This window comes from Lycorma delicatula, chromosome 7, assembly GCF_047948215.1.
Source record: "Lycorma delicatula isolate Av1 chromosome 7, ASM4794821v1, whole genome shotgun sequence".
In the NCBI taxonomy this organism is placed as follows: domain Eukaryota; kingdom Metazoa; phylum Arthropoda; class Insecta; order Hemiptera; family Fulgoridae; genus Lycorma; species Lycorma delicatula.
In genome coordinates, this window is record NC_134461.1 from 9,889,656 (window position 1) to 9,906,605 (window position 16,950).

Here is a 16,950-nt window from a genome sequence, read left to right on the forward strand (position 1 = left end):
GTACAGTGAGCTAGTGCATTGTGGTGGTTGAAGATCTAATGCTTGATTTGCCAGAGTCCAGGCATTTTCTTTTCGCACAAATGCTGAACGACACTTTTATAGTAATTCTGGTAAACTGTCTGCTTCTTAGAAACAAATTTGTGATAAACATTGACTGCAGAATCGAAGAAGACCCCTAACATAATCTTCACATTTGAACAACTTTTTTATGCATTTTTTGGTCATAGCAAACTTGGATCTTTCGACTGCAGTGATTGTACCTTTGTTTCTGAGTTATATTGAGAAACTCATGACTTGTTGCCATGTAATTATCTTATTTAACAAATCTGGGTCAGTTTCGACCTGATTAATCAATTCTTAGGGCAGTTCAACTCTGTGTTGTTTCTGCTGGTCCGATAAAAATTCAAAATGAATTTTGTGGACAATTGATGCATGTTCAAATCTTCAGTTGAAATTGACTGAACTGCATAGACTTAAATTTAGTTCATCAGTCATCTCCCTAATTCTAAGTCTATAGTCAGAGCACATTAAATTATGAATTTCCACAATGTTTTTGTTGGTTTTTGAAGTAAAAGGCCAACTGAACCGAGGGTCATCTTCAAATGGTTCATGGCCATCTTTGAAACTTTTGAACCAGATTAAAACATTTGGTCAGTTCAGAATTTATCCCCAAAAGCTGTTTTTAAGAGTTCATAAATCTCCAAAGCTGATTTCCCAATTTTCAAATAAAATTTGTTGCAAACTCATCGTTCTGTTTTTTTATTCAATTTGTGAAATCAATTCACTGAGAACTGGAAACATGTCTTCACTCAACTAGGATGCCAATCTCTATTGAACAGAGATATTATGGTGATCTTTTCATGATGATTTAAAGACAAAACAATTTCGCTGATGATACCTGTCTTAAAACTTTCCATCACACCTCATACACTAGCACATGGAAAAAACAAGCTTTTCTGATAACAATGCATATCCATGAACTACTTGATCCAATTGTCCATCATCACTTACAGATATGATATCACTTCCCCATATGATTTGTTCATTCTCTTATAATCAAATAATTTATTTTTAATGATTCCTTTAATCTGTTAGTTAATAATAACTGAATATTTTCCCACAAAAATGTAATCAAAATTTACATTTACATAATACTATGAACACAGAGGGATGATGGACAAAGGTAAAATACTCTTGACATATTAAGTGTTTACTGTGTACAATGTAAGATATGAAAATGTACAGGACAGACCAGAAGCAAGTATTGTGGAAACATGTGTAATTCAGTTTTACAGGCTTACATTTTAGGCTATATCCACAACTTTTCATTGTACTGCCAAAACAACATGCACCTTTTCTATAAACAATTTTACCTTGTGAAAATACAGTGTTACATAATTACCAGGAAAAGAAATTATGACGTTAACTTTTATAAAGGTGTTAGTGAACATTCATTTTTTATTAAATATAATTTTTTTTATAAAAGCAATAAATGTTATCGACAATGTTGCAGATTTTACACAAATGAAATGTAAAGAAGAACTAATAAATCAGTGAATTTATTTAAACCAATAACTGAGATATTTAATGAATATGAAAATAAAATTTGATTATACGTCTAAATTTTACTAATGACAAAAAAGCTTAACTCTTAAAGCTATATATATATAGAACAACTGAATAAATGGAATTACTGTAACTGCATAGAAAAAAAATTAGTCATAGTTATGAAAAAAAATTAATATTAACCTCATACCTCATCATTTCAATCATAATGACAAATCAAGCTTTTGAGTCAAAAATCAATTTAAAAAAGCTAGTTTATTACCTGATTGTAAACATTTGCATGCAAATTAATCCTAACATCAAAAACATAGGAAATGTTTTTGTTTCTCTATATATTGTAGCTACACCCACGGACCACACTATGTAGTCGTCAGAGTAATGTGAAATTACAGTCCTTTGATTTAGTAATTAGTGAGTATTAAATAGTATTTTGTCAAAATTTATTCAGGGCATTGTTATTAATCACAGTTTTAAATTTTCTATAGCTTGTGCATGTGCAAGGATGCAATTTTCAAAGTTTTGGGAAAAACGCAAAGTTTTGGTTTTCTTTAACAGTAAACCAGAATAATACATAAATAGCTTTTAATTGTGATTTTGGTACAGCAAATGCTATTTAAAAGCAATTTAATGAAGCTGATTCCTTTTTTCCTAAAAGAAAAAAGTGTGATCAAAGAAAAAAACTTCTTCATAGGTTATTAAAAATTAAAAGTAAAATTGACTTTACTGTGAGGAAATAAATCAAGAATTAGTAGCCAATGGAGAAAAATGTACATGTGACAACTATTCACTGCAGACTGCATGAACAGATCACCAAGCACCTAGAACGTAGCTCTTAATGCTGTAATGTACAAATAAGCTTATGTGATCCACACATCACTAATAACACGAAAGAAGGTGACTGCAAAGATAATGTTTTCCAATGAGTGACTATCAACCCTTATCCAACAATCCAAGGAAAAAAACAGTCGAAGATATTTTACATTCTACAGGCTACACATGAGCACCAGAGGATGTTATATTGAAAAATGATGAATAAATCATAATTCAGTGCACAAAGGTACAGAAACAAATCCAACAAGATTCAGCATTATGCTACACTCACAAAAAATAAAAACATATTTTAAAGAGCAAAAAATTTTATATGCAATTGCAATTTATTGACCTCAGTAATTACATGATTAATCAAATATTTATTTTTAATAAAAGGATTCTGATCTAGCTCAGATATTGTTTTGACATTTTTTAATTTACCTTTAATGTTTTTTGATGACTTAAAGTATACCTAGATGTTTAACAACTTACTTTATACTTCCCTTTTCACTTGCTCAACATAAAATTAATTCAAACTTACTTTATATTAGTACGTAGCCACCTATAAACCTCATAAGTAATCAGAATATTAAGATTTTAAAAATTACTACGGTTCCAATTATTTGCACAATGAGCTCAGATGACAAACACTTTTAACTAAGCAAGACATAAACTTTGGCTCAAGTTTAAGAATAACAGATGATAAAGTCAAGATCCCAAATTGCAAAAGATTTGCTGAACATCATTTAGAATATATTATTTCAAAATTGTTTGAAATATATTTTTATCAAAATATATTATCTTACAGACACAAAATAAAAAGTTACAGGAGGACAACTGAATGATATTACTCTGAGAAATTCACAGGGAACAAACTTGCAAGTTTTTGAAACTCAACCAATAAACCAGCCTGAAAAGAGTTTTTCCCAGCAATAGCCTGTATACAGAAGCGACAGATCTTTTTTAATAAACAGTTAAAACAAAAGAATATGTAGGTTATACTTAAAAGTAGTGTTTTATGATGTTTAATAAGATATTCAAATTCATTTTTTTTTTAAATTAAGAGCTATTGATACCCAACATTTTACAAAAACAAAAATCAGTAAACATAAGAAAAACAAAAATACAGCTAACCTATTATGTTGTGTGCATTGATGAATGGAGGGCTGCTAATAGTACTAAGGGCAGGTCCATGATTACCAGCAGAAGCTACCCAAACAGTACCGTATTTATCAATTACTTCATTCATCAGTTCTCCCAGTCTCCTGTAAATAAGAAATTAACCAGTTACTGAAAAAAAATACTTGTCCAATAATGATTACATTCTTTTAGCTTGGTACAGTTAAAGCAAACTAGCAGTTATAACAAACTTTATCTTAAATAAACTATTGTTCTGTTTTGTATATGTCTAAATCTAATTCATTAATTCTCAGTAAAATTTTTGAGTAAATGGTACAAAAATCCTTATCTTAAGTATTAATGAAATTAAGCAACTATAGTGGACTTACAATACAGAAATGAAATATTCTTAGTTGCAGTAAATATTGGCTGAGAAACATAAAAAAAAGCGCAATAACAACTTTGTTACAAGAATAAAAAAAAAAAATTCAATTCAGCTGAATTTTCTTACTATTAATAATAAGCCTTTCTTAAATTAAAGCCTTTAAAAATTAAAAACCTAATTAATGTTTTTATTAAGACAAAAAATTTAAATTGTTTTCCTAAAAAAAAAGAAAATTAATAAATATTTATATATTCCACCAACAGTTAAGTTTTAATGAAATGCAAATTTTTAAAGTTGAATTTGAATAAAAAAATTGGAAATGTTCTATTTTTTACTTGTTTTAGAGGTCTAGAAAAAAAATTTACACGTAATAAAAAAAAAAATGTTCTTGTGACACTGAATTACACATTTTCACTTCATATTTTACATTATCAATGATCACATTAATTTTAAAGCTTATAAATCAACACCGTCATTTTGGATTCAAGGAATCTTGCGTTAACTTTTGGAAAATGTAGATAAAATGGATGGAGTATATTAGTCTTCAAATCAATAGATTCTATTTGTATATATTGGATCAGAAGTCATATTTTTGCTCAAATCACAATTATACTTTACAGCTAGTGAAAGATTAAAGAGAGGTTACCACAGGCAGATGAATAACAATGACTTCAAAAAATGACTAATGGACAAAATTTTTCTAATTCTTCCACTGAATTTGAACATAATGATGGATAACACTCACTTACCATGTAGGTGGATGTCAAACCACCTTCAAAATCAACAGTAAAATAGACAATAAATGATAGCCACTTACAGTGATAGACATGGATCCATGTATAAGAAAATGGAAATAGTTTCCTGGTTTGGGGTGCACCGGCTTTATTGGATAAATTGGATTTCTCAACTGAAGTGAAACACCAATTAAGTGATCCAAAATCATCAGCTGGCTGAATGAAAAATTGCAAATGACATTTGGAATTAGTGATAGTTCTGTATACATGATTTTATAATGCAATTTAGCTATGTATATAGAACAACCACAAAATGTGTGGCAAATGCCCCTTCACTTGAACAAAAAGAAATTAATATTGACATATGTAGGGCAAAATGGAGTGAAGCAGCAATGATGATCCTAATTTAACACCATGATAACTGGTGTTGAATTTTGGATGTATGGGTTTGGCCCGGAAACCAACGTTAAGTTGTCCCGGAGGATGTTCCCAAGATCTAGATAAAAGTAATAATAGTTTTTTTTTTATTACTGGGGTTGTGCATCACTAATACACACCAGAAGCCAACTTTCAACAAACAGTACTATCTAGAGGTTCAGCGCAAAACTAAACCTGTAGTATCACACAAGTTACAATTGCATCATGATGACATACCCAGCATTTGTCACATCTGATCTAGGATTTCTTGGTCAGGGAGAGAGTTCCTTAGATCTCCAGGCTCCTTACTAACCAGATTTCTGAAAGGCTCCCTATGATTTCTGAATGTTCTACACACTCACAAAATCACAGATAATACCATTTGTCAGCCGGCAGGATATAGTGATGAACTTAACAGAAGGCTAGTAACAATTCCAAAAGAGGACCACAAAAGATGTTTTCAGCAAGTAAAGTGTTTGTAGTCATAAGGGGACTACATCAAAGAGGACTAGGATTGGAGATGCAATAACAAAGATATGAAGAGGCAATAACAGAAGAAAAAAATAAGTTGTTAAACTGGCATAGTCTGAAATCAAGCATCATGAACAGTCACATAATATATTAGTTAATGGAATTTGTAGGGACTGGTCAATGAAGCCATGAACTAAACACAGGAATTATGGCAAGGATTTATTCAATATGTAATATCACTGGAAAAGAATTACTGGCATAAAAACTATATAATAAAACGTACAATGGATAGTTTTCCAATTGTTTGGGAAGGTGAAGGTGATCTTGGTAATAGTTCCAATTTTAACAAAGAGGATAATTTTGATTATGATTTATCTGTGCCATTAAAGTTGAAGGCTGATAAATAACTTTACAATGCAACTAACATGCAGCAAATAAGTAAAGTATTTTTATTTTTATGAACAATGAAAAATTATTTATTTGTGTTTTAAAGATTTAAATGATACATCACAAGCACTTGGATAATATTTTTATTTATCTATTTATTTTTAAATAATATCAGCTGATGTGGATTGTGTTTTACAACAAATAGATGTTAAAATCATCAAACAAAATACTCAACAAAAAAAATAATCAAAATTGTAAAAATACATATGCAGCCAAGTTAATAATAGCTTCCAGAGAAGTATGGATAGGCTAAGTTCCAAGGCTACTTTTGTTCCTCTTGGACATCATATTTCAATTGAAAATTTTATTGATATTAGTCTATTTAAGTTTCTTTTATGTTGAAATTTAAATCTTCCTCATGGATTTAAAATTTAAAATTAATTTTTAAATTTTATTAACTAAATACAACCAAAACAAGTTAACTACTGACATAAGTTGACTACTGACTAATAATTAGAGAAGCTATTAAAAAACATTCAGTGATTAAAAAGGATGCTATTCAAAATTTACTAGAAATTAAATTATACAGCATTAATATACAAATGAAGAAACTTTTACAATGTTTATTTTTTTTTTTAGTATCAAACTATGCTAATGAACAAATACCTCAACATAAAAAAAATCATAAATAATTCTTCCCGAAGGAAAAGTAACAAGTTGCAGAGAATAAAGAAATGTTTAAAGTAATTTAACAATAAAGGTTTTATTCATGAGAATTAATTTAGTATTATTATTTTTAACTGTAAAATAAACAATAATAATAATAATTATATTACCCTGAATTAGAAAAATTTGACAGTTCTCCATAACTCATGTTGATGACATGTATTTTATTTTGGGAATGATTTTTCATCAAATGAATCATGGCTCTAACAACTGCTGTTCCAGTCTCCATTGTGTCCAAACGATTATCACCTGAAAAAATGTAACAAATTAAAAAGCCAGTTTTTAATACAAAAAAAAAATAATAATCTACACCAACTCAATCAAATTATATAAGCAAAAAAAAATCCTGTGATAACAAATTGAAGTCACAAAGCCTTCATTACAGAAATTGGCAAATTCTTTATAAAATAATTATAATGAAAATACAAAACTAAGAAATAAGATTAATGTTCACATCTACAATCTATGCATTATTCATAAATACATAAAATTTCTATTTGTTAACTTTATAAGTAGATATAATCAACACAGCGTGAAAATAATTGAGTTATAAACTGAAGAGAACTCTTTTGTTTTCCAATTAATTTTACTTGAAATATTCATTCTAATCAATATTTTTCAATCTTAATAAAGAATGCATATTAAACAAAGTCTTGAAGAAGTAAGTGCTATTTGCAGATACAAAGTTGAAATTGATTTCTATAGTATAAAGAGTATAGAATAGTATAGTACATAGTTTTAGTAGTCCTATAAAAAGACCTTAAAATGAACATGCATTTGTGTTTTTTGAAAGTGAATGTGATGTGACCTCCTACTTACAGTTCAATACCACATGCTAATGTCATCTAAGCACAAATGAGGAGAATGGTGTATAGGAGTCTTGAACATTTTATCACATCACTGTTCATACTGACTAGTGATCTTTGATTTTATTCAGGACTACAGATAGTGCTGATTTTTAGCTACCATTGTTACTATCATTACTTTTTTAATTATAATTCTGTCTAGCTCCTGTTATTCAATAGAGGATATTGTTACAAAATCCACTATAGGTGGTAAACAAACATAGCTGAAAAGGTAAAGGATACTGTTTAAAGAAAAAAATTACACACATTTTTTATTAACAATTTTAAAGGTTTGCCGACTAAAATTTTTGATGGTACGCTTAAAATTATGGCTAGTGAGGTGGAAATAATCTGTAAGTTTTAAAAGTAAGACAATAATTGCATTCTACAAAATTTGATAATAAATAGTACTTGTTAAATACATATGGAGAAAAATAATACAGATCGGTTCAAAAAGAACAAAGGAATGACTGAAAAATTATAGAAATACACTCAAGGACATTCATAAAGTCGTGTTAGTTACATTAGTAATTTTTACTCTAATGTTATAGCTATCCACTCTGCAAACCTAACAGAACATTCTAATTTTGTTGTCTTAAGTTAATGAATCTGTATTTGGTTACAGGATCTGTCTACAACTATATTGTCTTTACATTACAAATAGAATCTAAGATGACTACTGTTATAACTAAACTAGATATGGTAGAGTCGGTTGGGGTACTGCATTCAACATTCAACTGCAAAATAAATACCAGATTTTTTCATGTAACATTTTTTTGTTATTAGCATTTTAGATTAACTAGGCAATACGAAATAAAACCATTTTGCTATCTTACAATATTTGATCATAATTCTATATGAAAAATATTAATTCGCTTATTACCAAAGTAATAATTTATTCCAGTACAGACTGCTCACTTTAAAATTGTTAAATATAATAATAAAATAAAAGAAGGAAATGGATGTTCAGACATTTTACTCACCAATACACAATGATACTATTTGTGCCCCAGGAGCAACACCATTTTTTTCAGGTAGATCTGGAAAATTTGCGGCTGCTATTGCTGCTACACGTGTTCCATGGCTAGCTGAAAAGAAAAAAAAATTTTTTCATTTTAAATTTAAGATTTTTGAAAACATTTTCTGTAAAAGAGAACTTCATATTAACCTGGGAACAGGTAGATAGTTGCATTCTCCTTATGAAATGATATCTTAAAACCACCTCAAATGTTTCACAAAGAAGCAACTTAGAAGATTAAAGTAAAACTAAAACTTATAAGATTAAAATTCCAAGGCTATATTTAATAAATCAGTTTTCAAATATCTAAAATTTAACAATATTTGGTGAAGTAACACCTTGCAAAGGTAGATCCATGCTGTTAGAATTTGGTTACTGAAAATTAAAGTTAATGCCACTTATAAATTAAAATAAAATTGTAAACACACACCTAACTATAGAAAAAATACATAGAAAATAGTAATGTAAAGAAAAGATGATAACAATCAACGGTACTTATGTATAAGTCTATTGACCAATAAATAGCAAACTTTTGGGTAGTAACCCAAAAGTTTGCTATTTATTAACAGTAGGTGATATTAACAGTAGTTAATATCACCTGAAATAACCATTATACTAACATTTTTATAACCATTTATATTTATTTATTTTATAAATTTATCCAAACTTAATCTATGCTCACTTCGCTCGCTAGCCTTGTTTAATTAACACAGTAATGTTTTGAGTATTTAAATAATAAATTCAGTAATTATTGCAATTATTTATTATTTAAATAATAAAAACATTACTGTTAATTAGTCGAGGTTAGCGAATGAAGCAAGCTTAGGTTAAATTTGGTTAATTTATAAGCAATAATGTTATATATTTAATACGTAAAATATGTTAATGATCCCGTAAACTTTGAACTATTTTCAAAGTTACAGGATCATTATAGTTATGGTCGATGGGCTAATACGTAAGTACCCATTATACGTAAGTAATTACTCTACATCTTTGTAATCTGTTGCAATAAAACTAATAAACTTCTTGTTGAATGATTTCTTATTAAGCTACATTTATCATTACTCATTCTTAATATAAGTAAATTTTTTATATAACATCATATTATTTAAAAAATTACAATTAAAATTAAAATTTTGCCTTTCATTTCCTTTAAACATGACAAAAGTAATAAATAAAACAATAATTGTATATTTTATTACACAAAAAAAATGTTTGTTTCTAAAAGCAAAAGTATGAATTTCATCTGCATCATCTCCTAGAAGCTGGGATTTTAGACTTTTAAATTAAAATGAGTTCCCAACAGAATTAACATTCAGCATTAACAGATCAGAAAATAACCAATTATGTAAGTCTTTATCCAACTAATGGTTCACCATAGTCCACCAAAATGGGTTCCTTTTAGATGGATTTTGAACCATGCTGAACAACATAAATACAAGTCTAACTCACAAGTATTATAGAAGAAGAAATTGTATGTCTCTATGCAAAATTTCTTCAGATAATGTATGTAAAAGATCAGTTTTTCAGAAAACAATTGGTTCTGACAAAGAAAATACATACTTGTTGACATAAGGAGAATAAAATATATTTATTATGCAGTAACCATAGTTGTTAACTTATGCGATCTGTTTCATATGTTACTTTTTCTATAGTATATTCAGTTGTCAGGAGTGACAACTCCTTTATTACAATCAATAATAATTTTATTACGGTTTTTTATTTCTTGTTTTATACAATACAAAAAGAATATACTACTTTTCAAAACTTTTCAATTTTTCTTGAAAAATAAACTAGTTTTTATAATTGGGTTCTTTAAATGTTCTATAAACCAAGGACTAAAATGAAATAATTTCACTTTCATAAAAAAAATACAATTTATATATACAAATAAATAGGTTATCCATACAGATCATTGCAAAGGACAATGCCTGTGTTACTACTCGCCATTCCTGTGTTACAGAGGGACGGCACCTTGAACACCCAAAGAGTTAAATTTGGTCGCCATTCCCATCTACCTAGTATTCAAATCCGTATAACAGTAACTGCCTTTACTAGAATTTGAACGTTAGAAAGATCGACTTCCAAATCAGCTGAAGAGTTAACCACTGGACCGACCCCCGGTGGGTTAGAATAACAATAGCTAAAGTAACTAAAGTACACACACTTTTGACAGAAAAATTCATAACTTATTTCTTTGCCATAATAATGAAGTAAAAGAATTAATCTTTTTTTTTTTCCGTAAAGAATATCTTTAATTTACAACTTCACGCTCCTTGGGGGTGAAGAAACAATACATATATTAATGTTCAAGGGAGCAAGAGCCTCGGTCTGTGGCTTAAAACCTTCCCTGGTGTAATACAAATGTATCCTGAAAATGTGAAAGCAATCGATCAGTTGGTTCTTCAGAGATTTTTTTAAATGAAATACATCAAAAAACCTTCTCAGTTATGCCCAAAAAACATGGGTAAAAATCTGGTTGCGTTTGATCAAGTGGTTTTTTGTTTATCCCGAACAAACAAAACCCCTTTTCATCTTTATGTAATAGATATAAGAGATCTAAAATAACGAGACAATTTTTTTTGACAACCACTTTAAAGTTACTAGTAAACATATGGTTATTATATGACCAGCTGATTTATATTGGGTATTAATATTTTTAGAATATTGATGCAACGTGAGACGTAAACAAACGTTTAGTGAACTCCTGTATACTGGTTATAAATGTTAATTTTTACAGGGTAAAATATTCAGTTTTTATTATTGGATTAGTCGGTGAATAATCAAAAATAATCAAAAAAAGTAACAATCGTACAGAAACAAAAAAGATAACATGAAGAAATATATCTCAGAAAAATGACAAGAAGATGAATATGAAGAGAAAGAGTTATTAGTCTCTAAACATTAAGAAGCAATAGAGTTGGATTATATGACCATATCAGTAATTAAAAATTACACAAATTCATAATGAACCCTTATATTTAATAAATATTTCCTTTAGTCTGGAGAAATATTTTATAACAGTATATTGAAATTTACTGAATTTCATGAAAATGTACTTAAAATAAAAATTGAATTCTTACATTAGTTAATGTAGGAAATCAAAGGTACTGGACTAAAACTTCAAATTAAGAAAAGACACCATCATTTTTACTGGGCTGAATAAATTAACTGCAATTATTTACTCATGAGTATAAGTTGGAATAAGATTTTGTAAAAAAAAAAAAACTAGCTGGTCAGGGCTCACTTTTCTTACCCAACCGTCTAGCCAGGACCCCCAATGTGCTTCGATATCCTCATGCTTGTGAGAATAATACTGATAAATAAAACTTAAACCTCGTTCAGTTTACAAAAAAATATCATTATATGGTTGGTAGGTAAATTTCTTCAAAGCACAGTTTAGTCAGTACAGGACCCAAACTCTGAGCGATTTGAAGAGTGTGAGTTTCAAAATAGTCAGCCTTCATCTTAAAAATAGTAGTTATATCCATCCATATTTAGTCTGGTTCTTAGTATTACCCTACAAACACCAGTAGGAGGTTATCATATTTTGTTTCTTATTTTTCTTATGTGTTTTTTGGTCAAGTAACTGGAGGCAGGTGCAGCCAGCTGGGTCGGTCGCACTACAGTAACCGTGGCTATTGGTTGAGCTACCAATAGTACACGAACAAATCCCTTAAAAAATCGAAAATAAAAAAAACAAAAAATAGTCTTTAGAAATTAACTGAAGAATAATTGCAAGCCCAAATCTACTTAATATACTGTCCAATCAGGAATGGGAAAAATTTGCAATCATTTTTCAAAATTTTTTAACTTTCTTCATCCCTTTGCAAAAAATATAAAAATTGTTTTTTAGATATTCAGATTATTACACACACACACACACACACATAAGCGCACGTGCCAAAAATCAAGTTGATATCTTCATTTGTTACTGAGAAATGAAAAAAATAGTAATTTCATTGTACTCCATTTTAACCCTTTAAACCCAGAATTTAAAAAAATCCTTTCTTAATGTGCATTTACACAGTATAAAAAAAAACTTATACAATTTCTCATTAATTTACCTTCACTAGTTTTTGTTGCGCATTGGTAAATCAGTTATCAGTCAATCACGACAAGTTGCTTTATAGGTACAGATTTTCAAAATTTATAGCTGGCTTAGACATGAACCCCAAACCTATGGCACATATGGAGAGTTCAAATAGAAACATACACTGCCTAGAAATACCTCTTTTCCAAAGAAATTTAACAAGGCAGCAAAATACACTGGTTTAAAGTATAAAGATGATTTCATAAAAGGTTCAGATCCTAATTTATCCCCACCAGCAAACAGTTTTATCGAGTAAACACTATCAATTATACAAAATCCGCAAAGCCAAAATCAGCAGAAATCATAAGTCAGTGCACGCATAGGAAGTTTTATAAATGTAAAATGATTTTACATTAGTAAAACGTAGAATGCATTTTACTAGTATGACTATTTCCTAAAATGGTCACAAACTGACCACCAAAAACCGAACTTTAATGTACTTTGTGGATGACTTCTAGTATATGTTTATTTTTTATAAAGAATAATTTTAAAAATAAAATATTTAAAAATCACAAAATATATCTTTTGAAAATAACTAAGATTTATAGCGCTATATAATTCATTTGATGAACTTGATTTTTATTAAATGACTTCTTAATTTACAAGATTTTTTCTGTCTTAATATCTTTTAAATATGATTATTAATCTGTCTATTGTTTTTATATTTCAGATCGACAATCTGAATAATGTAACTTGCTTGGGAGGAAAATCTACATCAGAATTAACAGTAAATGAAATTTGTCCCATATCTACAGCAGGCGTAATAATTATTATTAGCATTCTTTTGGCTGTTCTTGGGCTCATAGTAGGTCTTCTTATAGCTCTCTACTATCGATATAATCAAGAAATAAAAGTTTGGCTTTATGCACATCAGATGTTTCTTTGGCTTGTTACTGAAGATGAACTAGATCGTGATAAGCTGTATGATGCTTTCATAAGTTATTCTCACAGAGATGAAGATTTTGCGATAAAACATTTGGTTCCAGGGCTGGAGAATGGCACCCCGAAATTTAAGTTACATTTACATTATAGAGATTGGATTATAGGTGATTATATACCAAGTCAAATAGCAGTCAGTTGAATATTCACGTAGAACTATTGTTGTGTATAATATTAAAATAAAAAAAGAATTTTAAGTTATCTGTAAGTGTAGCTACTATATTAAAGTTTATAATAAGGCTTCATGTTTTTGCTTGAAAACTTATTTCCAGATTTAATAAATTATTATTATACTTTTTTATTTTTCACTTAATGTTTCGTGTAGAATTTGCTGTCTTGCAAATTCTGAAAGGAATAACGCAAAAACAGATAGCTGCCTGATATGAAAAAAAACCCATAAAATCTTTACTTGTGCAGAATTTCATAAAATGTCTCTGCAAGCACGAAACAGTCAAGTCATGAAATTAAAATTGTGTATGAATTGTTTATAAGACAAGGACATAGGGTTAAATAATGTAAGGTTACTAGTCATTGTAAAGTATGTTCTAAAAATCATAACACTCTATTGCATAACCCACAGGATATTCAAGAAATATCAAACCAATCATCAAGTACGACAATTCCTACATCAGTTTCATGCACTTCTCAAATCAAAAACCATAATTTGTCTCAAATTATTTTAGCTACTGCTCTAATTGAAATATCAGACTCTTGTGGCACACCTTGTTGCTCCTGGTTCATCTGTTAACATTATGACAGAAGCTGAAACTCCATCGAAGCTCATGTTAGCGGAATCAATAATGTGAGTACAGTTGCTAATTCACGTGTTAGTACTACAATTAAGTTACAATTCTCTAACTTTCAAAATCAGCTAGACTTTATAGTGCTGCCTAAAGTTACTCAAATGCTACCTAGTTCAACAATTGATACTTCAAAATAGTTTATTCCGCCTAACATATATTTAGCTGACCCATTTTTCTACCAGCCGAACAAGGTTGATGCTCTCATTGGAGCAGAAGTTTTTTATCACCTTCTTTGCGTCGGACAAATACGATTGGCAGATGGGAATCCTATCCTGCAAAAAACTTCCTTAGGTTGGATAATATCCGGAAAGATACCAGAGTCTTCACATTCGGATGTTCCATCCCTACACTGCTGTCTTGCATCATCAGAAGATGTTCAACAACAAATTGAAAAATTTTGGTCTGTTGAAGAATTGCATTTCAACATGTCCGAATTGAAGTTTCATGATGCCATGAAATGCTGCAAACGGTTGAAAAATGCTGAATACTCTTTGATTATAAAGAAAGGCCAAAATTACAACCAAAGAGTTAGTTATTTACAACTCTTCTTTTGTTTTAAAATAGAAAATTTCTATTTCTCAAAACTATTACTCAGCATTTTCTACATTTATGCGTTAATAGATACTTTCAAGATAATGATTCTGCTTTTGCTATTTTTGCTGTTGAATTCAAAGATTATTCATCCCTATAAGTCTGTTGGTATAATTGTGTTGGGTTAGAATCCAATTTAATCCTTTAAAAAAGGGATTACTTATTATAACTATAATGTAATAGATTTGGATATGATTTCATTGTTCATATGTCATTTAATTTTGTTTTATCACATGGATTTCTTGAACATTTTTAACTTTATTATAAAGTTTATTATAAAGAATGTAAAAACATATCTCTTTCACTACAACAGAAGTTATAATTGAAAAACTGAGAAAAGTGAATCGGTGACTATTGTTGGGCAAAATTTGCACTACCAAAATGAAAATAATAAAAATATTAAGAAATAAAGGAAATTAATTAACTATTAATACTACATAAAAAGGGCACTTTTAATTAAATCCACCCATGTATGAATTTCACGGCATGGACTATAACATGACTAATATGACATGGACATGTAGATGCACAATATGTAATTCAAACTTAGATCATCTAAAATGATAATGTTTACTTTTAACTCTTTTCATACAACAAAAAATGATCAAAATAAAACAGGGAACATTTCCTCCATTTTAAATATATGATATAAACAACACTGTCTATTCTATTCTAAATAGAGTAACCAAAATTAATTTACAGTAGTATTAAATGATGTCTATTTCAAGTTGCAGTAACTCATGTTTCATAGACGTGTCATGAAAAAAAAAATGTAAAGACAGCAAATTCTACACGAAACATAAGTGAAAAATAAAAAAGTATAATAATAACTTATTAAATCTGGAAATAACTTTTCAAACAAAAACATGAAGCCTTATTATAAACTTTAATATAGTAGATACACTTACAGATAACTTAAAATTCTTTTTTTATTAAGCACATACTGAAAAAAGTAACAGGAATTGATAATTAATTTAGAAAAGTTATTTTGTAAAGTTAATAAACTAGATACAACTATGAAATTAAATATTTTAAATTACTTTTTTTCTGGGTGGCATGGAGTTAGCCCAAAATATTGCCCAGAAAATAAAACATGTAAAAAACAATAATAAACGATACACTGATTGCACACTTACAGTTTGTGAAATCAAAAACTGTAATTCATTAAGAATTTAATCTCCTAAACAGAGTAGAATAATACAGATTTTAATAAATATTCAAACAGCTAGATCAACAAAAAAATTCAAAAGAAAAACCCACTAATTAAAAAACAAAAAAAATAGTGTTAAATTAAAAAAACACAAAAAAACAAAATGCAAGATTGATAAAAAAATTCTAATTATCATGTAAATAAAACTCATTATAATAATTCTTACTTAAATCTTACAACAACTTGTCTTTTGGATAATGAAGTGGAGGCATCTTGTAAAGTAGACAATTTAAAGCGCTTATAAGTTGTTATACTAAATTCATATCAGATGCCCAATTTTATTAAGTAAACCATAAAACAGAAAGAAATTTAAAGTTACTTCTGGCTTATTAAAAATGAAATAATAAAGTCATGTAAAAATTTTTAATTTCACTTATTACATTTAAATTTTATTGACATATATTACCTGAGAAGCACAAACATTTTGACAACATTGCATAACTAGAAGATATATGTAAAAATGATATTATTTTGCAAAAAAAATTAACTATAACTAAAATAAGAACTTTTATAACCCACATTATATAACCAAGCAATTAAGTACGTTTTCCTAAAGTAAATGCAAATAAAATAACATAACTGACAGTGAAGGTATATTACTTAGCGATAAAAGAATCAACAATTACCATAATAAAAAAAAGAAATATATTAAGTTCTAAGTAACTGGTTTATAAAAATTTATTAAAAAAAATTATTTGAATCACATATGATTATTGTAATGTATTATTGTAATTAGAAGACAATAGTTCAAAATTCAGAAAGAAAGAAAAAAATTCTATTCTGATGATCATATTGTGTTATGATAATTATGTTTTTTCTACCTCCTTTTCATAATT

General features: G+C 28.5%; 1 protein-coding gene across 2 annotated transcripts in view; it reads right to left on the bottom strand.

Annotated features, from left to right (window-relative positions):
• LOC142327727 (tripeptidyl-peptidase 2-like) overlaps positions 1-16,950 on the bottom strand; it is a 147,632-nt gene that overhangs the window by 18,144 nt on the left and 112,538 nt on the right. For both annotated transcript variants that reach the window (XM_075371013.1, XM_075371014.1), the window contains 3 exons: positions 8,444-8,548; positions 6,726-6,864; positions 3,511-3,641 (listed from right to left, as the gene is read on the bottom strand). In XM_075371013.1, coding sequence (XP_075227128.1) covers positions 3,511-3,641; positions 6,726-6,864; positions 8,444-8,548 — 375 coding nt within the window. The remainder of the gene's footprint in view (positions 1-3,510; positions 3,642-6,725; positions 6,865-8,443; positions 8,549-16,950) is intronic.